Source organism: Chrysemys picta, chromosome 21, assembly GCF_011386835.1.
Source record: "Chrysemys picta bellii isolate R12L10 chromosome 21, ASM1138683v2, whole genome shotgun sequence".
NCBI lineage: Eukaryota > Metazoa > Chordata > Testudines > Emydidae > Chrysemys > Chrysemys picta.
Window position 1 is genome coordinate 7,195,424 of NC_088811.1, and position 27,664 is coordinate 7,223,087.

At 53.9% G+C, this 27,664-nt stretch overlaps 1 protein-coding gene across 1 annotated transcript; it reads right to left on the bottom strand.

Moving 5' to 3' along the window:
- Positions 1-59: 59 nt before the first annotated feature.
- Positions 60-27,664, bottom strand: VWA1 (von Willebrand factor A domain containing 1). Its single transcript, XM_008167288.4, has 6 exons — positions 27,340-27,664; positions 16,324-16,887; positions 6,661-6,939; positions 5,397-5,669; positions 4,020-4,289; positions 60-2,364 (listed from the first exon to the last, which is right to left on the bottom strand). Exons 1-6 carry the CDS (start codon positions 27,410-27,412, stop codon positions 2,324-2,326), a joined length of 1,500 nt encoding a protein of 499 aa, XP_008165510.2. The 5' UTR covers positions 27,413-27,664; the 3' UTR covers positions 60-2,323.

The following is a 27,664-nucleotide window of genomic DNA, read 5'->3' on the forward strand; positions in this document are numbered from 1 at the left end:
AAAAGTTACCTTTATTCTATTTGCCACCTTGTAAGCCAGCAGGAAAGAATCAGTCCAACTCAATAGATCTTGTATTTTTAATTTACTGTCTTCAAAAGAACGCATTACAATCGAGGGAAGGCAATGTTAATGCATAGTACGTTACACCGGGGAGTTGCGCAAAATTAAACGATCTCCATCTTACAGCAAGAACAAACAAGATGCTTTTACATTTTACTGCATGAAAGATTCAGGAAGCTGTATCTTCCCCTTGATGCAAGTGTAACCTTAATGTTAGTCAATTACACATGCACCTCCCAAAGGAGAACCCAGGCCCTGTAAGCTCTCCTGCTGGAGTCAATGGGTGACAGTCATCTCTGTGCAAAGGGCCCACCCAAGGTCTCTGCCCCATGTAAGCCACCCAGTTGGAGTTCAACATATCGGGTCCAATCAAGTCAATGGCAAAACTCCCAGAATCAGGCCCCTGAAGGGCTTGCAGGATCTAGCACATGGCTTCCCAGACATACAGGACAGCTATTAAAATGCTTCACGTGCAGGTTAAATAAGCAATGAACACCAAACAGAGTAAGCGTTTCTAGGAGAATACATGCACGTTGGCGCTGCGTCCTCGGGCACAGAGAAGTATTTACATCTCCTTCACACCCTACGCCCTGGCGGGTGGAACTGCACATTCAAAATGGCATTTTCACTAAGTACTAAAATGATCAGCGCCTCATTTCCCCCTACACACCTTCCCATCCCGAAAAGGCAGCAGGACCAAACCTGGCGGGCGAGAAAACAGCTAAGCGGTGTTCCTCCTACAGCGATCTCCTTTTACATGCAGTGCCGGATTTCAGGCAGGGCAGCAGCTATTTGAAAAAGTTTTTGATGTGACTATAGTGGTGGGGAAAGGTTCCTGGAGACTGCAAACAGGTAGCGGCGCCGGCAGTGCGAGCTTCCCCTCTATGGCCCTGCCGATGGGGGACTCAAACTCATTCAAACGGGACATGTCTAGGGGCATGAGAGTAAATTAATCTCCCTGATCCAGGTTGCCCTGGATCTTCCACCTGCTGGGCCAAACTAGCACCAACTATGTTGCTGGCTGCTTGTGGTGTGTGTGTGTGAGAGAGAGAAAGAAAAATGGCCATCTCAACTGGCCTTTCTGTGCCTATGACATGCTGCTTCTGATCCCAGTGGAAGGCAGAAAAGGGTATAATCTGGTACCTGTTCTGCCTTCCACTGGGATCAGAAGCAGCATGCAGGGGGGAAGCAGGATTTCCTGAAATCCCTTCATTTCTGAGCAGATTATTTTGGGGGTGGTGGTTTAGTATCCACGGAAGTGAGAGACTGAAGCTGTGTTGACGAGGCAAGCCCTGTATGAGCTTCCTTCACACAGTTTTGCCAATGCATGTCAACCTTGACCTGGAACAACCCTGCTGCTCCATTCCTGGGAGTTAATCACGCAAAGACTGCCAGTCTTCGGAGAGAGACATAAATCAAGGTCTGGACTGGTTGTGGTTATTAAATACCCCGGGGCGCTTTATAAGAGTCAGGGAGTTAACCACTGTGTCCTGGCCAAACTCCAGCTGGGTTTTTGCATCTCCTCTTCTCTCCTGTCCCCAAATGATCCTTCTAGCTGGATCATCCCTGCATATTCTAAGCACCTTTAAAGGCTCTGTCCTTCCACATCAGAGGTGGCTTCACTTCAGGGATGGATGATGGGAGCCCCGTTGCGATGCTCGTTGAACATCTGGGATGTTTGGATGGAAGGTGCTATTCATTAGGTGAATCTGTTCTTTGCAGTCCTACTGTATTCCCTGTCACAATACCTAGATCTGCCTCCCAAACTCATTGATCTCACTGGGCACAATTCACCCCTGGTCTAACTCCAACAGCTTCTATGGAGTTATACACCAGGGATCAATGTGGCTCCCAGCCACTTGTGATCAGTGCAAGGCCACTTATACTCTGCAAAAACCAAAACAAGACAGAAAATGAATAAAAAACAGGAAGCAAACAACGGTTACGATTTCCCACTTTGTCTTTCCGTCGCTAATTTTTCAGGCGTAGGAACATACGAAAGGCTAGCACAATTTTTAACCCGCACCCATTGCATGGCTGGGATCCATCAGCCCGTCCGCTTGCTCCAGCCAGCCAAGCTGTTTGATAAGCTGGGGGTCGTACTTTACAGTTTCAGGAGTCTAATGGGCTTGACAACAGCTAGGGGGAACCACACACCTCAAGGGGTAACGCAGGATGGGAGATGATCGGTGAGGTCCCTCTATTCATCCTTGTCCAATCCTTTCCCCTCACGCTGTAGGGGAACAGCTCAGTCCAGTGTCCCTCACGCGCTCCGTCTGTGCTTGTATCCTTGTGCTGCTGTGGCTGGAAAGGGGCCAAAGGACAAACCGTCAGCTCTGCCCATCTGACCCTCCGGGGAGACCTCAGCGAGCTCACCCTCCAAGACATAGCTCCACCATCGCTCAGGGGTGGAAGGGGAATATCTCGACTCCACCCTCCCCCTGGCCTTGCCTAGCCAGGCAGTCTCCAAGCTCTGACCTTTCCTCTGTCCACACAGGAAAACTCCTCTCCCTCCCCTCTCTTGACTACCGCAACCTCTTCCCCAACATGCCCCCCGCTTCCCCCCGGGTCCATTCATACTCAGATCATCTTCCTTTACCATCACTCTGATGGTACCGCCCCCTCTTTGAATCCCTCTGCTGCCTCCTCCCTCCCCCATTTCACCACGTCAAGTTCCAATCTTCTAGTTTTCACCTTCCAAGCCCTTCTCAGCTCAGCCCCTCCTTGCAATTCTGCTCTGGTGCCTTAGCTCACCTCCCCCCTGGCACCAGCCATGCCAGCACACCCACCTGCTCCTCCCATAAAGAAGTCCCTGCACTTTTTCCTGCCCTGTCCCCGATGCCTGGGACGCCCCTCCCTGAACTTCTCCTCCTTCAAGACAGGGGACGATAGGCAGATGGGTGATGTCAAAGCAGCACTGGACACCACCAGTAAGATTTTCACACTGCAATTCCAACACCCAGGTGCCCTGCTCCTCTCCTGCTAACCCCAGGTACTCTTTTGCAGGTTGGCACATTTCCTCCTGCCTGCAAAGCTGCGATTCACACCCCTAGGCCGAACAACAGGGCCATGTAGACCAGCCACAGCCACTAGGGGGAGCACTCTTATTAGAAATGTGTGAACAGCTGGCTGCATCACCCCCTGGGGGATGCCTCGAAGATTGTGGGGTGATGTATCGGCATACCAGCCCCCGAGCACAAGAGCAGCGTCATGGCAATTAGAGCCTGATCCAATGCTCACTGAAGTGGGTGGAAAGCTCCCCTTGATTTCAAAGGGCTCTGGATCGGGCCCTCTAAGAACTGAAAGAGGATTTCAGTGTCAAAGCGTCAGCAGCCTTTGGTTTGGGTACCTCCATTTTTATGTGACCAACTCCAGACCCCTCAAAGAAGCCCGATTTCCACAGCGCTGAGCACTCGCCTTGGGAAAACCAGGCTAAGCTACAGTCCCTCGTTACTTGTGAAACTCTCTGCCGCCGTCTCAGCACTCCGAGAACCCCAGTGCGCCGTTAAAACAGGGCTCCTCAGCCAAGGAACCAGAGCAAATCAACCTCCCAGATAACAGCGAGTCTCGGACAGGGTCAGGTTAAAACACAAAGGATTTAAAAGAAATCTCTCCAGGTCCCTCTACTGCACGTTACAAACCGGAATCCTGCCAACCCAGCCCCCCGGGTCTGATTTTCACAGGTGCGGAGTATCTACAGTGCTCACTGACGTCAAGGGGGGCTGCAGGTGCTGAGCACCTCTATAAATCAGGTCACTTCTGTCCTGCCCCGAGCCCATGGCTGTACCCAGTATACACTGTCGTGTAAGAGCAACCAGTGCCACTGGGCGTGGGTGGTCACCAATGGCTACTGAGCCAAAGAAACTGGCACTACCGCATCCCCTCACAAAGACACTCCCCCCCGGCACGAGGGCGCTAGTGCATTGCCCTCTCCAGGAGGGCTCCTGTCCCTGACTCACCATGCTGCATGTGAACCATGCGACACAGCCCCTTCCCTGGCTGGTTCCTGTACACGGGCTTCACGCACACTTTGTTGGCAGTGCCCGAGGCCAGGTCCGTCAGGAGCACGCTGTGGATCTGCGGCGAGACGCTGAGGAGTGACGAGGGGCCCGTCTGCCGCCGGCACCTCACTCGGTAACCGAGGACTGGCCCGTCGGCCGAGTCCCAGGAGGCCTTCAGGGTGTTGGGGCCCATGTCCTCGAAGCGCAGGTGCCTCACCTTGGAGCTCTCTAGTAGGGGGACGGGGAGAAGAGGAGGTTATGGGGGCCCAGTCATTTGGCGTCATCCCTCCTTCTGGGGTTGATCTCCCCCCTATTAGTGATTGGCGCTGAGAAGAGGGCGGGGTGGACAGCTCTGCAGGCCGCAGGCCCCTGTTTATCCTCAGAACAGGGACAGCTTGGGCAGTCACCGGACTCCCTCTGCATGGCTCCCCGTGCCCTGGAGGGGCCTGCTCTAGGCAGGAGGGGACAGTTCCATCTCCAGGGCTCGTGGAGTCCTCAGCCTCTCTGCTGACACGGACACCAGCCCATGGGAACTGGCCTGTGATACCCCCATGCCCCAACTCATCTCCCATCTCCGCCATTGCTCACTCCGGAATCCTTCTGATTAAATCAAGCCGGATTTCACCTGCTCTGACAAGCTAAGCTCCAGAGACTTCACTTCCTGGGAGCCGCCGACCCATGACACCCCCGTTACTGAGCTTCCACCCCAGTTACACCACTCACACTGGCGTGGGAGTTTTGGCATGTGCCCGAGGGGAGTTCATGACCTCCATCCCTCCAAGGCTCCAAGAGACAGGCCATGAGGAAGGAGAGGACAACAGAAACGACCTTCCGTCCCTGGGGACTCCAGCATCCTCCCAGCCAGCTCTGCTTGTGCTGCTCCAGGTGGCTTAGGAGGACAGACTCCATTGGAGACTTGTTGCACACCTACTGCTGAATTTTCATCCGTCCTATGCTTGTCACTCTGCCACATTTCTAGGATATGCATGCTCTGTTCCCTGAAAGCTGTATCGTCCCCCTGGCCGCATTCTACCCCCGGCCCCTGCTAGCTGGCTTGGCTGACCCACTCAATTGCTGGAGTCCTTTCCCTGAGGCGCAGCGCTCCCTTGCTGTGGGCTTTGGCTTTGCTTGCAAAGGCGGGGGGTGGGAGACACAAAACAGAGGGAGAAGGGCTTTCACCTCAGTGCCTGGTCTGGCCAAAGAGGTGGCCACATTCTGCAGGAACCCGTTTGACCGCAGGTAACAAGACCAGTCCCTGTTCAGTTCAAGCCCATGCGGTGTTCTCTCACAGCTGGGATGGTGGTGTCCTGTCAGCAGAGGGCCCCGCTCACTCACCTTCCTGCGTGCAAGCTTTGGCCGACAGGGCTTTCTCCTTCCCCGATTTATAGATGGCCGCCACCGTCACCAAGTAGGTGGTGTTGGGGGCCAGGTTCTCCACTACTGTGCTGTTGTGCGCCCCATCCACTTCCAGCAGCTTAGCTGAATTGCCAGGCAGCGGCCCATACAGCACCTGGTAGCTCCTCACACTGTCCGGCGTGGGAGCCCAGCTGACGCGGAAGCTGTGCGGCTTGGACTCCGAGATGAGAACCCGAGTTGGGCTGATTTCCTCTGTGGGGAGGAGGGAAAGGAAGACGTGTGTTGGGGTGATTCACGGCAGCACAGCAGTCTCCAGCCACAGCAGTGTAAAAACAGCAGTGGGAGCCTATTGGCCGTCATGGAGGCGGAAGCAACTCAACCTCAGTCAGACACGTCAGCACAGCCCAATCCTGCTCTAAATCAAAAGGCTCTCCCAGGGGACTAGTTTTCTACACTTCTCCCTCAAACGGGTCCAGCTTCTGCTCACAATGTCACCCTCTAGTGGCCACCGACTCCACGTCACCCGCTGGTGGTCACCAGTAGAGGATGGGAAGCTTGCTACCGGCGCCTCAGCTCAGACACCCGGATCTTTCCGCTCAGGCAGGAGCGGCTCATGGTTCTAGACCCAGCGGTCCCAGGTCCCATTCGGGGCGTGTTATACATGCCTGGGTTGTCACACGGTGATAGCGAGACGGGGAGTGCAGGTTTACGGAGCTCTTTCCACCTGCTTGGGCTTTGCTTCCTTTTACCCTGATGGGATCCACCGATCGGCACTGGGTAAGCCAGGGGAGCGCCGAGACTTCCAGTTTCTAACTAAATTCTGCTGTTTTTTTCTCTTGATTCATAAGAACGGCCATACTGGGTCAGACCAATGGTCCATCTAACCTCCTGTCTCCCACAGCGAGGAGTGAACAGAACCAGGCGTTTGGGGTGACCCACCCCTGTCTTCCCCTTAGAATCTGCAGAGATTTTAAGGCCAGATGGACTCTCACTGTGTGGCCATCTAATCTAATCTGACCTCCTGCGTAACCCAGGCCAGAGAATTCCACCGAGTGATTCCTGCATCATGCCCACACCTTGTGGCCGAGCTAGAGGGTCTCTCTGAAACCCAGACTCACTCTCCTCATGCCTCAGCTAGAAGGTCTGGGCCAGGGACTATTTGCGCTATGTGTCTCTATGGCACCAAGCACCATGGGGCCCTGACCCTTGATTGGTGCTACTGTAACATATGTCATCGTCTTACCTTCCAGCGTGGTGACCCTGGTGGTTTGCGGAGGGATATAGTGCTCGTTGGACTCTGGAACGAGCACGACCTCGTAGGTGGTTTCTGGCGAGAGATCGCTCAGGACATCTGTGGTGTGATCCCCGGACACCTGCTTCACCAGCTTCCTCCTCGGGTCGTCCGCAGGGGCGTACTGCAGCACGTAGTAGCCGGTGTCGCTGGAGAGGAGCCTAGGCCACGTCAGACGGAAGCTGCTGGAGGTGATCTCCACGGCGCGGAGCCGCTTGGCTCGGATAACATCTGGGAGAGAAACAGCAATAAGAAGTCACTGGAGGATCAGAGAAGTCCCACTGATTCCCTGTGCAAACAACTCTGTCCCATCGCATCTGCAGCAGTAGCTTCGTTAGGCACAGAAAATGCAGGTGAGCATTTTGCATTGCCCAGGTAGCTGGGGTTCGCCTCTCATACTAGGAGCTCTAAACACATTAGAAATAACTCTATACACCGCTCAAGATCACACTTAGTTGCAATGCAGCCACTTCTGGGGTGGAACAAGGCAGCTGTTTAGCAGCTCATTGCTACACTGCACAGCAGGTTGGAGCTAGACTGCTATGAACCAGTCCCTTTTTTTATTTTATTTTTTTTATTTTTAAGATTCTGGAGCACAAATGTGCCTCTAGCCTTTTCCTCAAAGCCATGAAGTGAGTGTAAACAGAAGCAGGGGAATCTGGTTCATTTTAGTTACTTCCAAGTCTAAATAACACCCCATTGTATCCGTTATCATCCATAGGCGCTTGTAAAGCAAGTGCATCTCTCTGCTACGACCACCAGATGGCAGTGGAAACCACACCCCAAAAAGCTGGCACAGGGCTCAGAACTGCACAGCTGTGTCTGTCTGGCGGGTGGCAGCTCTACCCCAGATGCCCACTACATAGTACCTGGCCTTCAGCTCCAAAGAGCCCTCGTTCAGCAGCATGCGTTGCTCTTGGGCCCTTCAGAGCGAGTGGAGGGACTGACGCTGAACAGAACAGCTACAGCTGGGACAGGACAGGGCAACTCTGCCACCGCCCGCCCTGCCACCGGGCCCCAGGCTGCTCTGAAAAGGCCCCTCCACATCATGTGTGTGCATGTGTGTGTGTGTCACCCAACCCCGCCGCAAGGACTGCACGGAGGGGTGGAGATACCTGCCTCACTGGGGCTGTGCTGATACCCACCCCCATTCCCACCCCACGCTCCTTTCACACTGGCGCCCGACAGTCCCGGGCTGGTATCACTGCCAGGCGGGGCTGGGCTGGAACCTCCGATCCTAAGGCCAGGGTGGCGTTGCTGTGCTTGGCCCGTTGGGTGAGATCCAGCCCAGCCCAGCCCAGCCCTGCAGTCACTGGCATGCAGCAGTCATCGCTGTACTGCTAATGCCTCGGGCTGGCACTTACCCGGCCTGCTGTGGCAACCCCGGCCCTGCCTGAGACGCTGTGCTGGGATGTTCACGCCCCACGTGGGCACAGCCTGCTGCAAGCAGGGGCAACTGCTTCCCTTGGGGGAAACTCTCCTTAGCTCACGCCGGGGCCGGGAGGGACACTCCACCTGAGAGGCAGGCAGTGCCACTGTCCCCAATTCACCAGTGTGGTAAACTGAGGCCTAGAGAGGGGAATGGTCTGGTTATCAGGCGCCCCCTGCCCTCTGCTCCCACTGACTTCTGGCCATGAAAGCCTCGCCCGAGCTCACACAGAGTCAGCGACAGAGCTGGGAACAGAACCCCCGAGCTCTGACTCTTAGTCCCACGTGGGTCACCCTCCAGAGGTCAGTCCCCTGCCTGCCAAGGAGCCGAGTCAAAGCATCTGCTCCTCCGGTGCACGGGAAGAGCCCAGCATGGAAGAAGAGGCCGTTCTCCCCAGGAGACTCCGTGCCCCAGCCCTGCTGCTGTGGAAGGGGGGCAGGGGAGAGTTAGGGGGGTTGTTTGGTATTTGCTGAGCCCCCTGCATTCATCCCGGCTGAGGTCACCCATCCCAGTGCTCCACAGATGCCCCATTGTGTTGTGGCGCTCAGTGCCGCAGTGTTCCCCGCCCCTGGCACTGCCCACTGCTTTCCCCCATTCTGTCCCAGAGGCGGCTCTCTCCAGGGCTGGCAAAACAGCAGAGCCCCCATTGCCCCCTGCCCTGACCCGTGCGGTCACTGATCACCTCTGGCCACATCCTTTGCCACTTCCCGTGGTACCATTGCAAAGCCCTTCTCTGCAGCCCTTTGCATCTCAACTCAGCACTTCTGGCGCAAGGGCCTTCTCCTCTGCAGCTCCCACCATTCCCAGGGCCTCAGCCCCCCCCCCTTGCCTTCGAAATGCCCCCCAAAAGCCTTTTCTCCCTTGCCTGAGCCTCTCCATGTTTCCATCCCTGCAGAGCCATCTGGGTGCGGAAACTGGAGAGGCTGGAACCAGACTGTGGCTTTTCTGTTGCTCCTGCAAGGGGGGAGCAGGACATTGCCTGGCCCTGGGACTGGCAGGGCTCCCCGCCTGCATTCCCAAGGCCTTGAGGCTTGTTCAAGGAGCAAACCCACCTCTCACCGTATTGGCCTGTGGGCCTGCCCAGTGCCCCGCTGACAGACTGCTGACAGTGCAGATTACTGGAAGCAGCAGGCCGCTGTCTGATAAGAGCCTCCCCTTTGCTTTCCGGGCTCCAAACCACACAGCTTCCTGCCCGAGTGGGAAAGGGAGGAGTTGGGAAAACTCAGCTCAGCCATGCGCCCATGGATGCCAGCCACTGACAGAGGGGAAGCCTTTGCATGGGGCTTTGACCAATGGGCCGTCCTACTGCATCCCCCCACTTCCATCTTGAGCTCAAAACACTTTACACATATCACTGTCCAACACGGACAGGTGGGGAAACTGAGGCAGGGCGTAGCCCTGACGTCCTGAAGAGCACACAGCAAATCCACAACAGAGCTGGGACCACCACTCAGATCTCAGGCATGCCCAAGAACCAGAAGCCCAGCCTTCCTCCTTTAAACTGCTGGAGTTCCAGGCCAGCTCCGTGGTACACCGGAAAACAGCCTCAGTTTTTCCTTTGAGCTGTTTATGGGCTCGCCCAGCTGGGAAGGAACATTCCACATCTGCCATGCCCTCGCTTTCTCCCTTCACACCAACAGCCAGCCAGCAACATTCAACGCCCCCTCCTCCCTGGTTCCCACCGTGCTTTGTAAGAACTCCTTTGTAAGCTCCCGATCCTGCCCCCCCTGCTGCTCCATGCTGTGCGATTCTTAAGGGCACAAAGGACCAGCTCATTTCAAAACTCGGAGACAGAGATTGAGGTGCTGGAAAGAACATTTATCCTGCCGAAAGCCAAATGCACTTGGGCTGGAAATGAATCATCTCCAAGACAGAGCCGGGTGGTGCAAACTAACATTGCTCCATCCATGGAACTACCCTGTTTTACATCAGCTGGGGGTCTGGCCTGTAGCTTGCGAACAGCATCAAGCTCTGTGCCCTGCTGCATAGCTGGAGCTGCCTTGGCCATAAAGCAAAGCCAATAGCCACAGAGAGCAGGGGCACGTGGCTTGATTGATTCAGCACCTTATGAATTTCTGATCTAAAACGAATGTTAGGCTAGCAAGATGTTATTCCCTAGGCATCCATCCCGGCTGAAGCTTTCCAATCACCAATGATTCCTGCACCCCAGACACCCCCTCACTCACCCCCCCATTAACAAAATGACTCTCTCTCAGTGTCTCTTTGTGGCTCATGTAGGATGGACACAGACAAGCACTTTTCACAGCCACGGGCTTGTTGGAAATTTCTTGACTCTCAGTGAGCCCAAGGCTAAGGTGGCAGGAAACCTGCTCTTTCATCATCTGCAAAGGAAACATTGTTCTTCTCAGTGCAGTCGGCTGGGTTGGGACCCAGGAGACCTGGGTCCAGTTCCCAGTTCTGCTGCTGGCTTGTGGGGTGACCTCAGGCAAACCACTTCTCCACTCTGTGCCTTGGTTTCACCATCTGCAAAATGGGGTTAAGCATACCGCTCTCCTTTGTAAAGCTCGTTGAGATCCAAAGTGCTGCATAAGAATTAGGTATTCATTATTGTTCTTCTATTACCATCTCCACCACTGGCTCAGCTGTGATCTTGGACAAATCTCTTCAGCTCTGTGCCTCAGTATTCCTATCTGGGCTGATACCTACCAACCGTTGTGAAGTGCTCCGAGGCACTGGGATGGAAAACGCTCGGTGCTAATAGGATCAGGCTCCCAAAGTTTGATTTCAAACGGAATGGCCAGTCGTCGTCCATTTTAACCAACAAACGCAGGTTAGAACAGACTGAATTCCGCCCGTCGAGGGTAGGGCCTCACATCTGCTGAGCACGGCGGGTGCTGTTTTTTATCAGATTGGGAAATCATGTTCCTTGACTACACAATCTATCCAGGTCCCTGACACGGAGCCTTCGCCGTGGGCTGCTGGAGCCCACAGACGGGCTGCTCCCCCTGTGCCTGTGCTGGAACCGGCTGCAGTTTCTATTGCTCCTCTGCGCGTAGGATCCTGCAGTGGAGAAGGTGCCAAAGGGTGATGTCCGTTTCTACAGACACAGCCACCGATCAGACGTGAGCAGGGATAGACCCACACGTCACCCCACAGGAATTCTTTGATTGCATCTCAGGTCCGTCCCTTGGAGAATAAAGCCAGACTCTCTCCCCCAACTACAGTACCTTGAGAATAGGTGCGTGTTTCTCACCATTTTAAGGGGACACTAGCAGCTTAATCATGGGCCGCTCTTCTCACCTGCGCTGGTGTACGTAGAGAGTAACCCACTGGAAGTCAGGAAGGATCCATTGTAGAACCAGGCACTGCCATATTAGATTGGACTCTGCTCCATCTGCTCCAGTGTATTTCAATGCCACTGTCTCTAAGAAGCAGCCTCATCGCCTGCGCTACGTTGCTCAGCCATTTCCCCAAGATCCGATTTGTTTTCCCTGTGTCCATCTGTCTGTCGCAGGTATTTCCCTGGTGCCCATTGCAGGCTGTGAGGATTTGGCCTGGCGAAAGGAGCAGGATCAACCCTTTATATCTTTGCTGCGCAGGGGCAGCACGGACAGCATCCTACACACTTGCTGTCTGCTAGCCAGAGGAGAGTGGCGCATTGACTAGGGGGTGACAGATTTAGGTTCCATCAATTCAAGCAGGAAAGCAAATGCGAGCGATTGTCTGCGGATGTAAAGCAATGGCGGACAGTTCAGAAGGGGTGCCCAACAGCCCCCCTAGACTGGAGAAGGCCAGGGAGGTGGGGGTGGAATGAAGTAACTACGGGGGAGACAGCTGCCCTGGTCAATCTCTTAGCATAGCCTGAATCTTCTCTCGCTTACAAGAGTTTTACACTGTCATAGCTCCACTGATTTCAACAGGGCTACTCCCGATTGACACCAGAGCAAGCCAGATCAGAACCAGGCCCACAGTCTGTCGAGCCATTTACATTCACCGACCTTCCCAGCACCCCTCACCGCAGGTCAGTTGATATTATCATATCCATTGTATGCGGAGGGAAACTGAGGCAGAGAGCTGATGTCACTTTTCCACAGAGGCAGGATTAGAAACCAGCAGGGGGGAGCCCCCATATGTCCCAAACATGAGTCTATTCCCCTTCTCTCACTCACTCTCAGCACTGCCTTTCTTGTTGGCTTGGATCTAAAACTCTAGCATGACTCCCAGACCAAACAGCTTTGGTTTATTGCCTGCTTAGATCTCTGAGCAAATCTTTAAAAGCAAAGGAGATGCTTCTGAAGGGAGCAAAGAGGAGATAAAGGCTAATGCAGCTCAGAGAAGAGGCATGGCCCCTCTGATTTACTCCCTTTGTGGGTTGTTCCCATGCTCACGTTCACACCTGAGGCAACTGCTGCATGGGAGCCAGGTCCATCCTGTGGGCGTATAGCAATGAGCAGGGATGAAACCCAGCCCCTTCCTGGACAGGGGTGGAGGGAGGAAACTGGCCAATTTCATTACAAAGCTCATTTGTGCACCTACAAAAGGCCTTTTAATGCTCTATCTTGTTTCAAGCGATGAGGACAGGATAATGATGATAATAATGCCAGCTCCAGGCCTTTTCCCATGCTGCCCGCTCGCTTGGAACGGCCTCCCTGCACTGCATGCCAGCTGCCCTCCCTTCCTTCCCATGGCATATGCGCTTTGTGCACACACAGCACGGCACCCGCAGCCCTGGGGAAGGGAAGGCGAAGGGCTCTGCACCAGGGCCCGCTCTTGGCAACTCTCAATTTTATCGAGGTAGTTGGTATTTGTCTTAAAGCCCCAGCTCCTGGAGTCATGGGCATAGGGGAGAATCCTGGATTCATTTAAAAAAAAAAATTCTCGACCTCACTGATGCAGAGCAAAGCTTGGCATGAGTGCAAGCCAGACGCTTACAAGCCAGAAGGCAAAGGAACACAGCACGTATCATTGCTGACAATCTCGTGACCTTCACGCCAGATCCTGGAGGGGCCTGACTTCTGGTTGGTGTGTGCTAGGAGCTGGCGATAACTCCCCCCGGCTTCTGGGCTGCTGCGGCCCATTTGCCAGCTGGAGTTTGTCCAGCACCTTGCACATTCCAGCCATGGCTCCGATATACATAGTACGTGCTCCCTGATCACCCAACTGGAGGGGAGGGGGAAGCCCCGGCTACTCTGCGGATGTGGTTAGTTTTCTTTTCTTTTTTATAGTTATAATGTATGATTTTTTCATCCTTGGTTTTCTAAATGTGGGCTTTTCTTTAGTGACAAAATTGCTGGGTCAATAGGAGACCATGGAAAGGGTTAATTGGCTCCTCCACACCGAGCTCTAACCAGTCTCCCCTCAGCAGGGGCCGCGCAGGGAAGGAAAACCTCCTTTCCAATAGAGTCCGTCTCCAGCAAGCGACTGGAACACCTCGTAGGGCCAGAGGAACTGGCTCAGCTTCCCAAAGAAATCCTAGAATACTAGGAGGCTTGGGCCAGGCAACACCCGGAGGAATGGCACTGAAGAGCCGCGTGGAGGACGAGAGTTGTAGGTAAGGACGTGCAAACGAGCACACGGCGTTCCGCTTTGCTTCGGCAAGGCTGGCTCCAGCACAGTGCACGTGACTTTTGGCTGCCTGGGTCTCTCTCCCGGCCACTTTGCAAAGGCTGACCATGAAAATCTAACCCACCTTTGGCCTTCCACTCTTACCAATCACTCCAGTTCCACTGCCACACTCGCAGCAAACCGGCTCGCTGCCAACATGCTAACCTTGACTAGTCTGGCCAGGATTTTCTTCCGAGGACTGCGCTAGCCAAAATTGTGCTATAGATCCTTCCCCTTGGCTATCTCCTATAGCACGTTACAACACGGCCTGTGGGATGCAAAACTCTGGGTCACAATTTCCATTGCTGGAATCCCGCTAGGAACCACGTTTAATGATTATTAAGAGAGCACCATGCCAGGTGGCCCCAGGGCAGGACTTTGATCCTTCGGTGAATGCCAGCCTCCACGGAGACATGCAGCCACGTTAGGTTAGCTCTGTTCCACAGGGTAAGCGCTAAGTGAGTCGACCCTGGCAACAGTTCTATCAGCACTGGGTTTATTCTGTGCGTGCAGCGGGTGGTCGTGATTATTCTCCTTTGTTTTAATGGGACAGCTTCGAGCCGCTTGACGTCTTTGAAATGTTGGTTTAAAATTTTTGGAAAATTTTCACCGTCCATTTAGAATGAACCCACGGTAATTTACAGCCCTATTGTTGAGTTCTACAGAGTCACTTCATGCTTTATGGCTTCCGGCCGCTTTATGGACATTAACTAAGTAATCTTCTAAGGCAAGCTGGTGTTATCCCTGTCTTACAGAGGGAGAAACTAACTCAGGGAAGTTAAGTGACTTACCCAGTGTCACAGAGGGAGTCAGTGGCGGAGCTGGGATACAACTTGGAAAATCTTAGTTCGCACTAACACATGCCACTCAAGAGCCCACACCACTGCCTAGATGTAGCCTGGACTGGTGTGCTTACATACTAAAGAACAAATTGTTACACCAGGCTTACTGGGCAGCCAGGTAATCTTTTTGGCTGGAATTTACTAGCGTGCTTCAGAGATTCCCTTATGTTTCGAAGGGATTTGGGCACCTAACTCTTGAAAATCCTAACCTTTATTTTCTACAGCTAAACCTCCAGCTCTGCTCCGAGGTCCCTGGGTAACCATTGACCCGTGGAGACAGAAGGACAGTTCTTGGGTTTGGTGCGTTTTCCTGCCTGGCTTGACTTGCAAGGGAAGCCAATGACCTGAACCTGTGATGATTTATTTCCAAATCTGGGGGGTTTCAAAGGAATCCAAACAACTCATGTCTGAGCTCTCCTCTCCTCTCCCCCACCCAGCAAATCATTGCGACGCGAACACAGCCTGCAGGAGGGAACAGACCCTGGCTTGTTTCCGTTGTAGCGTGCAGGGAGATGTTACAGCTGCAAGACCTTGTGGGATCTTCCCCAAAGGGAAGACAAGAATTTGTCCCCACTCTACCCCCAACCTCCTCAAGGCCTGGGGTCACTCCTGGACAAGCAAGATCAATGCCGCAGCTGTCCTGGGTCAATAGGAGGTCTCCCCACCAACACACACTATGGACCCGACCTCTGCTAGCAAAGGATGGGGAAGCCAATCTACCCCACACAGAGTGTCTAGGGGGATTCGTACCCCGCCAGCTCCTGAGAGCAGGGGCCTTCTTATCTTCAAAGCACGGAGCACTAGGGCCAGATTTTCAAAGGTATTTAGGCACCTAACGATGCAGAGCTGCACCTGGCAGGATTTCTACGAGCACAGAAGCAGGTTAAGCTCCTAACTCCTCAGCCCCTAGCTGAACAGTCAGGCACCTAAATACCTTTGAGAATCTGGCCTTTGTCATGGCAACCCACTCGGTGTGACGCTAGTGGAGGCTGGACCTCATGTCGAGGTTGAGGAGCCTGTTACAGTCTCGACAAGCAGAGCTGGTTCTTTTACCTCAGGCAGCAGAGGCTCCTGCTTTATGCCACGGCCCCCCAGATTCAATCCCTTCTGCGGCTGCTGAGCCCACCTGGGGGGCAGCGCGCCGTCACCCCTCAGCAAACATCTGCGTAGGGTACCTTTGCGGCAGTGCCAGCGAGCGAGGGTGAGATACCAGCTGACCCTGACTTTCACCCCTCCCCAGAACTGAGCGTTCCCAGAGGCGCCGCAAGGGCTGGCCACCTGCTGCTATTCAGTAAAATGGGCTTAGCCCATGGCGGGGGCGCAGAGGAACATTTGGCGGGGAGGGAGCGGCACCCAGCTGCGCCCCCAGCTTTGCCACAGCCCCAGCTCTTGGCCCCAGACCTGCCCCCCGGTGTAGCCCCAGCCTTGGCCCTCTTACCCCTGTCCATGTCCCCTCCCCTTCCCGGGAGCCGCAGCCCCACTCCCGGCTCCCGGGGTGGGATGTGGACAGGAACAAGGGGGAGTGTGATTGTGAAAAGTTTGGGGACCACTGGTTTAGCCCCTCCGTGTTCTTTGTGGGACTGGAGGAGTCGTTCTCTCAGGAGATTCCCAGCCCTGGCTTTGCAGGCCAGAGACCTCCACAGAAGGTTCACAGAAGTACCTGAACTCTAGGGCGCTTCCCCAAACTGAGGAACTGGCTGGCGTTCACCCCCACACACACACCCCAAAGGGGCATCGCTAACTGGAATAGCTCTCCCCAGGCCGGCCAGCGCATGATACCTATGATGGCGTCCCTCAGCTCCTTGGTGATGATGGGCATGTCATCCACGTCCACAAAGTGCAAGTGCTTCTCAGGAGGCTGGCTGGCAGCTGCCGAAAGCTCCAGGTAGTTCCCGCGCCCAGTGCTGATGATGAAGACCGTGACCCCCATGTCCTTCAGCAGCTGCATGGGCTGGGAGATGTCATCAGTAGAGAAGCCATCCGTCACCCACACCAGCACCTTGGGCACATCCGCCCGGGCGCCAGCTTCGTCCGTGAAGAACTTCTCCTTGGCGAAGGAGAGGGCTTTGCCCGTGTTGGTGTCCCCCATCAGCTGCTGCGTGTCCCGGATGGCCTGTTGCACTGCCCCACTGGACAAGTACCGGTCGAAGGGGAACTCTATGGTGGGCACCGTGCTGATGTGGATGATGCTGGTCTGGACGTCACTGGGGCCAAAGGTGAAGGGTCGCAGGAGGCCCCTGATGAACTCCTTGATCCTAGAGAACTCGTAGTAGGAGACACTGCCAGAGCTGTCCAGCAGGAAGAGAAGGTCCCCTTCTGAGTCTGGGATGAAGGGCTGGAGACCTGGCAGAGAGAGACAGAGAGGAGGTTATTGAGATGGTGTGACCCAATCCAACCCTTGCCATAGGAGTCTGGTAGCAGTGAATTTGCTTATCTTCGACCAGATCCTGAGGTCCATATGCAGGCACTCCAATGGGAATTTGCCTGAGTAAGGACCTCAGGACTGGCCCCTTGTTTATATGTTTTCTGACATGGCATAAAGACTCCTGGGTTCTACTCCAGGCCCTGCCACTGACTCTCAGTGCCAGCCTGGGCAAGTCACGTCACCTCTCTGCACCTCCCTTTCCCTGCCTGCACAGCAGCATTCGTTGTACTTATCTGCCTCACCCGCTGGGTGTGGAGCTTAATTTCTGCAGAGCAATTTGAGAGTCTGAGATGAGGAGTGCGAAGCAGGGAGACACAGACATAGACAAAGGCTTGTTCCTTTTAATATGGCCACAGACTCCATGTAGTGACAACGGAAGAACAGAATTTGGTTCTCTAAACACCTTTCTAATGGAGACATTTGGAAGCACTTAACCCAGAAATGGGAGTGCATGGAAGGGTCTAATCCAAAGCCTGTTGAAGTCAACAGCTTTGGCTGTTTGGACTCCGTGTGTGATGAAGGCTGGGGCGAGAGGCGTTTGCAGGATCACAAACGGGAGGGGAAGTGTTCATGAGACAATCCCTCCCGTACAACCTGGCTCACACCAGAGACACGTCTGAGGGCCCCGGTGCTACACGCACAGCCCCCGGGCTGCAGCACAAGAGGTGACGTTTGGCCCATCACTGCAAGCGGAGGTGCGGCTCCATAACATGCGAAGAGCCGTGCTACAGCACTGCTCCTGGGACCCGTGCCTTCCGCAGAAGGGTTAAAATCAAGCAGGCAGCTGCTGTAAACAGGGTCCTGGGTCACCCAAACAGCCAGCGAATCCCAGCGTTGCCGAGCGCCTCACACCCTCCCGCTCTTGGCAAAGGCCCGTGTGGCACTGAGTCAGGCCTGGGCTCTGCGAGCACCGTCCTTCTACGGGCATGTTCTGCACGCCTCCAGGGCAGTCATCAGCCAGCGGCGGCAAGAGTCAGGATGCAGAGCACAGCTCTGGTGGCTGACGAGCCAGGCAGCGGCTCGTGCTGCGTCTCTGCTCTCAGAGGCACCTCGCCAAGTTCCTTTTAAAGTCACATTTTGCAAAGAAACACACACAAGGAGGGAGGGAGGGCAGAGAAATGATTATTACACCGGCACCTGGGAGCCCCATTGAACTAGGCACTGTGCAGACATGTGGGGAGAAACTGCTGCCTGAGCCAAGGAGCGGGGGAAGCGGAGGAAGACAGAGACTTATGATGGAGAGTCTGCTGTGATAGCGGCATTTCTGTCTGGCTTATTTGTTCACGGCTGCGGGGCTGGGCTCAGAACTCAATACATTCTTCAGACCCTTATTACAAAAAATGCTGTCTGTGCTGCATGAATCCTTAGGGGGTTGAAATGCCAAGCAGTGGAAGATGAACTGAAAATGCTTCAGCGGGGCAGTGTGGAACTACCGTGTGCTAGTCTTGCTTCTCTGAACACCTGGGCCCTCAGCTGAGTGCAGGTCAGAAGAGAAATGAGGCTAGTAACCAGAGTCCATTCCCTAGCAGTATTGTCAGCCCCAAGAGTTCAAACAGCCATAAGATTGGCTTAGTGAGCTGGAAATGTTTTTAAAGTAAGAAGGTTTCAGTTCTTTTTATTGTCTTTCTGGGTTTTGAGCCTTGGTGTGTGTGTGTGTGTGTGTGTGTGTGTGAGATTGTCCAGCTCTTCCTCCCCCCTTTTCCACAAATGAAAGCTGAGATTCTCAGGTAATCACAGGACTCCAGGAGCTGGAGCTTTAACACCCCCCCCCCCAAATATCACAAGGTTTGTGAAGAAATCACAACAGCTGGCAACGCTGAATAGGGTATTGTTCGACAAGACTGGCAGCCTGCCTGTTACAGAGACCAATGACTGGGATCGCGGGGGTGCTGCACAGCAAGGATGAGGGGCATTGGAAGAACAGCCTGGAAGAGCAGGGCAGAGCAAGGCAGGGGGCATTGCCAGATCTGCGTGGGGAACCCAGGGCATGCTGCAGGGCAGGGTTGAGAGGCATTGGCAGAGCAGCGTGTGTGGGTCCGGGACTGGAGTGGGAGCAGGTGCTGGGGGACAGGAGTGAGGGGCATGGGGCCAGGAATAGAAAAGCAGGAAGGCCCAGAACTTTGAGGTGGGAGTGGGGGAAGGGAATGGGCTCAGGCCAGCCCCCCTAGGGCCTTTCCCCCTCCTTTGACAGCCCGGAAAAGAGGCCACGCCAGAGGAGAACGGGAAGGGAAAGCGGCACAGAGGGGAATCCATTCCCACTAGGTGGGCGAGGGGGCTAGCAGCGCTTTGCTCCAAACATGCAGCTCAAATGCCGCCTGAGCCAAGGAGCGTGGAAGCTCCTGGTGCAGCCCGGAGTAGTGAGCGCTCTGCCCTCAAACGGTCTGCACAGGGGAGCCAAAACCACAAGGCAGGAGACAGTCGAATGGGAACTTTCCCAAGAAAGAACCGCTCAAAGGAGGCACATACACCTCCCACCCTGAGCCTGCTGGAGAGAGAGAGAGAGAGAGCGCACGCATCAGGGGCAGGCATCAGGGGAAACCAAGCAGCGAAGGGACTAGGTGAAAGGGAAGACAGGATGAGCAATGGCAGAGGGCTGCCAGGGGGACGCACGCAGGTCTCTGAGAGGTGCAGTCACCCAGCTGGCTGGGGAATGGCTCAGGGGAGCCCAGGGGATGCAGATCGGAGGAACAGGATGGGAGGAGGGACAATTTAAAACTTCCTGTGCGTGAAACCTCTCGGTCTCTCTAGGGCAGGGCTGGAAGCCACATGGCTTGAGAAATTTAAAGTTGGACTAGACAATGTTGTGATGAGTTGGTGTGTGTGGGTGTGTGTGTTGGGGGGGGGTGTATCCATGTCTCTATCCTCCCTGCATGGAACCAGAACTACTCAACTGTGTGTCATAGACCCCTACGCTGCTGACAGCTAATGGGGATTCTCCTTTCGCCCAGTGGCAGGGGGTGCTTTGGAAACAGGAGGGTCTATATTCTACCCCATCAAGTTCCAAGTGGCCACGCTGCCCGCGAGGTGGAAATGCTAGTATATTGTCACAAATGTAAGTGCACCACCGGGAGAAAACCTGTGGGGTGCAGGCCACATGCCCTTATTGACCTTTCCTATCTTGAACATCTAGGATGTTTTTAAAGCTCTTTGGAGAGTTCAGTCTCTAGCCCATGGATGCTGGTTTAGCATCTCGGGGATACAAACTCATCCCTGTGCACCCCTTTGCTCCGAGGCCAGCTGGCTCAGGTCCAGGACCCGTCTGGATATAGGGTTCTCCTGCGAGGTGCCTTCACTTTACTGTTGATCCTCGGTGTAGGTTAGATCTGGGCCCATCCTGTGGTGGCAGGGGGTGTCTCAGAGTGCGTGTGTGTTTCAGGGTGTGTGTAGGAGGGGTGCAGAGTGTGTCAAGGGCGTTGGGGGCAACCGCGCATGTCGGGTGTGTGCGTTGGAGCCGGTATTTGGCAGGGGGCCCATGCATGTCGGGCATGTACATTGGGGCCAATATTTGGCAGGGGGCCCATGCGTGTAGGGTTTGTGCATTGGGGCCGGTATTTGGCAGGGGGCCCGTGCGTGTTGGGGCGAGCGTTTCGGGAACATCAGAACACATGAGCACGGGGACCAGAGCACTGCATTGCTCTGGGTGCGTGTGCAGGATGGCGGGAAGTGTGTGTGTGATTGTGTTTGTTAGCTCTTCAATCTAGACACCTGCAGCTGAAAATCCCAAAGGCAACACGCCCTGGAGTCACCAGAGCCCCATAATGACCCTCCCCGTCCGCTGTTTGCAGGTCTTCCCTGGAAGCAGCACCCGGTTCCTGAGGCCAGCGGCTGACTAGCCCATGAACCTGTCTCGGGTCTGATGTGCCGGCTCACGGGATGACATAGCCGTTCCAGCACACCATGACCTGGCAGCAGAAGTCACATGAATCCCCCTCATTACACTCCCACCCGACAAGGGACAGCATTGAAGTCAGAGGGTGGCGACTACGTGGGAGATGCCCAGAAGAGGCACTCACGGAGCTTACGTGCATCACAGCCGCCTCGGCCTGACCCAGCCTGGTGCAGAAACACACCCACCAGCACCGCAGCATTACAGACCCGTTCGCAGAACAAACCACAACACAGAGTCCGTTTCAGTGACATTTGAACCCATCTTTAATGTCAAGAGTTGGGGGCAGCCCTGCAGCAGGGCAATAATTCATTGTAAAACTTAGCTCTGATACAGCACTTCCCATCCAGAGAGCTCAAACGCTCCACAGCATTATCGTCTCCATTTTACCGATGGGCAAACTGAGGCAGGGACTTTCCTGAGGTCACTCATCAAGTCAAGGGATAGAACCCAGGTCTCTCAAGGCCAAGGGTCGAGCCTTCAGCTCACTGGGCCACACCGCCGGACAGCCACATGAGTGCTATAGTAGGTACGGGACCAACAAACCGCACAGAGGGATCTGCTATTTATTCACAAAACTGGCACAGCCTGGGCAGCGGCAGCACGAGCGTCAACCCTGACCTCAGCTCGGGGGGGGAAATCTACTCTCCATGGCCCATTGAGTCCTTGGCCTCTCAATGGGGGTTCTGGAGAAAGAGACACCTCAACCCACCTGAGAGGAGACTTTCAGACAATACTAGCCCGAGCCAGATTCAAACCAGTGATGTACAGGGCGATACATACACCCTGGCCGCTAGCTTCAGTCCATTCGGTCAGAGGGTTCCACATTGGCTGGTTGACGTGTTTGGATTCCTGCAGCAAGTCACTCCGCTCATGCTGCCACTGCTCTGTGCTTCCCCCTGCTGGGTCACACACCCTGCTGTACACCCAGGTCAGATGGCAGGGCCAGCTGCTTGGCTGGCAGGCCAGGGCGAGAGCGCTTGGCAGCACAGTTGCCATCTCCTGGCGTGATGTCATCTGTTTCCTTGTCTCTTCTCCTACCCCCATCCGCCAGAGGGGGATCACCTAATTTTCCGAATGTTGCAACAAGAAGCTGCAATGGCTCCTGGCCCTGGCAGGGTCTGGATGACCTGGGACTGGAGGTGGCCCAAGGAGTCTGCTCGTCAGTGGTAAAGAAGATCATGTGCACTTGAACTCCCTGGGCAAAGCAAGGCGTGCCCCACGAGGGAGAAGGCTCCAGTAAAAACCCAGCCCTGCCAGCATTCCTGAGTCACTCAGCAGTCAAGAAAGGCACTGACCAATAAAACCCACAGCGCAGCCACTCCCAAGAGGAAACTATCAAAGGAGGGATGTGAACCAGCATCCTGCCAAACCTCAGATGATACCACCACCCACTGAAAGGCTAGATAGAGCCATCATGCCGTGCTGGAAATGGACATGTTGATTGGCTGGCACTCCAGGAAGTACCACATCTTCGAAACAGAACTTCCTGGAAGGTGGCTAGATTTTATTGTTTGGAGAACCTGTGCAAGGAGGCAGGTGTATATTTTGCAGCTATTTATGGGTATCACAGAATGGCTGATTCCCTCCCCTCTAGGGCTGAGATATCCAGGTTTGCTCCTTTATAAAACAACAACAACAACAAATGCTATATCAGGCTCAGCTTCCCCTGACACTTAACCCCAATAAAATATCAATAAATTGCTCCCTCCCACCCCCCGGCCTCTCTCTGTTCACAGTTGTCACTAGACTAGAGCTGTATCGCAAAGCATGGGACAGGAGCACAACACGCTATAAGGCGCTAGGCTCTTCCCTTTGCATTTTCTTTTTTTAATGTCCTTGTAATTGTATCAGTTCTTTCCTCCCCTTCATCCTCCACATTTCATCAGAGATGGAAGGGGACCCCCTGGGGTTCAAACTGCTGGTTAATCCTGTGGTGCTTTGCAATCAGCCCCTGCTCCAAGCAACACGGAAATGTAATTAATCCTCGAAGCTGAGATTTCTCACCTCCAGCGGGATCTTTAAGACAAGGAACCCACCTCAGCATCATCAACCCAGCCCAGTGACAACCATACACAGACCTCGCTAGGGCGGTTGGGTTTGGGTTGCTTTATTAAACCCATCTCTGTTCTCTTGGCAACTGGTAAAGAGACTTCCTTAAAACGTGCTTCATGGAACTAGCTCCACCCTTGGGACAGGAGACCCTGTTCCACTGCTGGGCTCAGAGCTCTGCAGCACTGTCTGCTCTACCCCTGCGGAGCTCCTGCAGCAGCTCTGCCGATGCACCTCGTGCCCCTTATTCTAAGGCACAAAATCGCCTCACCTGGGGACTAACTGTGGGAAACTCATGTCACTGGTGACCCCAGGCTGTCCTGGAACCCAGGTCTTTGGGAACAAATGGCAGAGCCGCACAGCCCCGCTCTCCCACTCGCTGACCTTTTTGTACTGCAGCGTGCATGCCAGCCAAGCGAGGTATGGGCTCCGCGACTGGAAGCGATCAGTGTGGAGATCACAACGCTGTCACGGGACCATCGAGTTGCTTGGCTTTAGCTGGGAGAAAGTAGCTGGCCAAAGCTTTCCTCCTGCCTGAATTGAGATATCAAAAGATGATGCTGGCCAAAACTCCCCTCCCTTTCAGCGGTGTCACCCCATGCACGGTGTGCTGCTTGATTTATATGGGACTCAGAACTGGTAGGAAGAATGGAGCGAACTCAAGAGCCAAGAGACATCAGTCACCAGTCTCTTAATTGTGCCTTAAAACCTCCAGCCCTGCCACTCTCTCCACCCCCACTGTTTTGCCCTAAGGGGAAAAAACCCAGCACCCTCAGAAACAGAGCTGGAGTTTGGTTGCTGAAGAAAGCAGGCTCTGTTCTCAGTGCTGCCCCAGTCCGAACAGATGGGAGGAGAAGGACTTGCCCTAGGACAAAGGCATCAAATCTCCCAAGAGGGGATCTTTACCATCGACCCAACCCTGGGGGTGTTGCTCTGGAGTGCCAGGCAGATTAGAGAGAGGAGAGGCTGTACTGCAAGCGAAAGAGACCACACTGTTTGGGAGATGGAGGGTGTAGGGGATAAAACACAGATCTCTCCAAATGAGGGATGCTCACACACCCAAAAGACCAAAGCTGTTCTGCAGGGTAAGCCAGGGGCAGTCAGCGTGCACCAAATATAAGCCACAGATTGAGAAATAGCTCTTCAGCCAAGCTACTTTTAAGGCTACAGCAGTGTTGCCACATCTCATGGTTGTCTTGTGATACTTGGTGCTTTGCATAAAGCCCCGGCTCCTGGAGTCCTGTGATTAGAAGAGACTCACAGCTTCCAATAATAAATAAATAATAAGACGTTTCTAGCCCTCGTGGAAGTGGAGAAGAGCTGGAAAATATGACCCACGTGCCCCCTGCCTGACTGGGATTTCTCTGCACTGCGCAGCTCCTTGCTGGGGCTGAACGAGCAGGTGGGACCCTGTCCAAAGGGTGCATGGAAGGACAGCGGCTGCTACATAGGTTGGGTTGGTGACCTCCATTCCCCTTCTCATCCCCTGCGTAGTGCCCAGCACTCAGACTTTGGGGGTTAAACGTCATCCAGTATACACCAATACCGCCCTCGCATGCCCCCAGAGCTAGCTGCGTAAGATGGCCAGGTCTCTTTCCACTTCACTGTGTCTAGGCAATAATCTTACACACTCCCACCATAACACAGAGGGCGAAGCGAGCAGGGCTAGCGGCAGCAGCAGCTCTCAACCTCACGGCTTTCAATCAGCTACTCTCCTCCAGGAGTTTGTGCCAAAATTGCCGCTAAACCCCAGGTTCAGCCTGCCTTCAGCTGCTGTTTCCTGCCTTCACACTCACCAACGGATCTGTATTTTCAGGGCAGCATAACTGCCTGGAGAAAGACAGCAATCCGTCCATCCCAAAGGCCCGGCTCAGTGCTGCTCTGCCATACACCGTGCTGGTGCGAATCACACAATGCAGCTGCAAAATGCAACCCCTGCTGCTGCACAAGGGTTTTGCATGGGAGTAAATGATGGCACAGGGTATAGGGCAGTGATGAATTGGGCTCTAAATGTTCTCCTTTCTATAGGCTGGATTTTGATTTCCACTGGTGTAAATCTAGAATGACCAGCTAATGCTGATCTCAATTACACCCATGTAAACCCAGAGTAATGAGGAGTGGAACTCTAGATTGGCGCCGGGGGGCTGAGATAAGAATCTGGCCCTAAGCATGCTGCAGGTCATGCACCCCACTCTCTTAGCGGCAGCTCTCTGATAATGATGGCTATTGAATTAATGCACTGACCGGTCATTCCTGAGAGCTCAGAAATGCCACTGGCCACCCAATAATGTCCCTGCATTGTTTGCTGCAATTAACAGTGAAGCCACAAGAGTGTTAAGTGTGAGCACCAGGAAGAACCAGACGTGTGGACAGGGCCGGCTCCAGGGTTTTGGCCGCCCCAAGCAGCCAAAACCAAAAAAAAAAAAAAAAAAAGCCGCGCCCGCAATTCGGCGGGAGGTCCTTCACTCCGAGCCGGAGTGAGGGACCGTCTGCCGAATTGCCGCCGAATACCTGGACCTGCCGCCCCTCTCCAGAGTGGCTGCCCCAAGCACCTGCTTGAGAAGCTGGTGCCTGGAGCTGGCCCTGCGTGTGGACTGACTTTCTGTCTTCCACTTAGTCCCTCATGCCTGCCAATCCACCCCACCACACACCATGCTGGTAAATCAAACTAAGCCGCGCACGACAGCCCATCCCACACACAACCAGATGGTTTTCTCCAGAGCACTTTATGCAAAACTTTAGAGGCACCTCTGCTGGGAGCCATAAAACACCGAAGAGCGAAGCAGTCGGATTTTGGAAAATAATCTCAGACCAGCTGAGCAGCCGTTGCATTTCATTGCAGAGTTGTAAAACTAAAGCAAAGACACCGAGATTGCAACTTGGCGTCTCGTGTCAGCCACATCCGTTTGATAAAGCTAGAGGCTTGCTCCTTTTTAACGTCCTCTTCAAAGCAGGTCTCTCTCTTAGGCCAGGCTCGAGAAGTGCCATGTACATTACCAGGGCTGGTTACATGAATAAGAATAATCATTTCTGCTTGTGTAGGCATCAGAAAATCCTGGCTCAGCACCAGGAGCAGTAATGCCAGCCTGGGCACAGGAATCTAGCTTGGTAAATTATGTCCCTGGGGCCAGATTCCCGCACTCTTACACTGAGCAGTGCTTTACTCTGCAACGAGTCCCGCTGAAGTCAAAGCAAGAACCTGCTCATCTTGAGTAAAGGTGGCAGAATCTGCCCCTGAAGGCTTCTGACTAGAGCCGGTCAGGAATTTTTAGACATCGCTTTTTTTTTTCTTTTTGGTCACAAGCTGCCAATTCCTCAAAATTGGAACACGTTGGTGGGCAAGGGTCGGGCCCGACAAATCTCTCGTTTTCAAAAACATTTCGAAAGACGTTTCAACACTAACATTTTTCATTTTAAAAAAATCTCCCTCGTGTGGGTTCAAAATGCCTTTTTGTTTCATGAAATAAGCTAATTCCAGTAATATCTATCTATTAAACAAACACATACATACATACATACATAAGTCATCACAAGAAAACATTTCACAACCATCAACCTGAAATGTGTGGATGGAGCCAAACTGTTTATTTTCCAGACTGTCGGTTTGCGAAGATGTTCACGAGTTTGATTTTTTGTTCTGATCTGGGACAGGAACGTTTTTGGAATCATCAAACTTTTCCCCAGGATGGGAAAACTGTTGCCCACCCAGCCCTCCTTCAAGCCCTCAACTGCTCCCCCAGCAGGAAAGGCTGAGAATCTGGTCTCCAGACCTGACTGAAAGTTCACATCTCCTCTCACCCAGCCTTCTATGCCACAGGTGTGGATGCTATCCTATTAGCCCGTGAAATCCACCTGCAGCTACTGTTATTAGAACATTCAGAGCCTAGACTTTTTTTCTACCTATAAACAAATGAAGAATTAACCAGACGCTACTGATTTAACCCTCACTCTGTTGTCTGAAAACTTTTTTTTATTCATTACTGTCTCAAGTGACAAGTTACTCTAGAGATCCCACCCACCCCCTGATTTTCCACTTTGTTTACCTGGTGTCGGTTTCACTGCCAGTTCCCCTGTTGTTTGCAATGGGTCTTTCACACAACACATGGGCAGAGGGGAAATATTTTAAAGGGGAGAGAGGAGGGTATCTAATTGTTAAAGCTCAATAATTAGCAGGAGTACCTGAAGTTATTTTTTAAATTAAGATTTCTGCACTAAAGGAGCAGGCAGCCCTTTCCCTCGGACCGGCCTGAGAGCTGCAAGGTCCCGAGGCAATTGCATGTTATTTGTTGCAATAAATAACAACACAGACAAGTTTGCTCCCTGCTGGGGCAGTTTCAGGGAGTTCACTCCCTCTTTCCCCCGCGACTGCCTGCATCCCGGTGACATTGCCAGGGTCAGAGCCAGGCTAACCCCGGGTTTTCCAAGCACTCACCTCTCTTAGGTAGACTCTGCCCCAGCGCAACTTGCAGCCACAGAGCGAGCTGAAGCGCCGTCCTGGCAAACATGGCAAAACTACCTGCGATCCCAAAGCCTGGCGCGCTGAAGGCGGATGAGCGGCTGGAGATCAGGCATATTCCGGGGCAGGGTCCCGCAGCCTGGCCGCTAGCGCCGGGAGATCAGAGCCCCCGCTCCCGAGAGTTTTTGCTGCGCTCTTGCGGATCCGGCTCGGGAAGACGCGTCCCCTCCCTTCCCAAGTCATGAATCCTCCCCCCCGACGGGAGTGGCTGGAGGAGCAGCCCATGCAACACCCCAGCTGC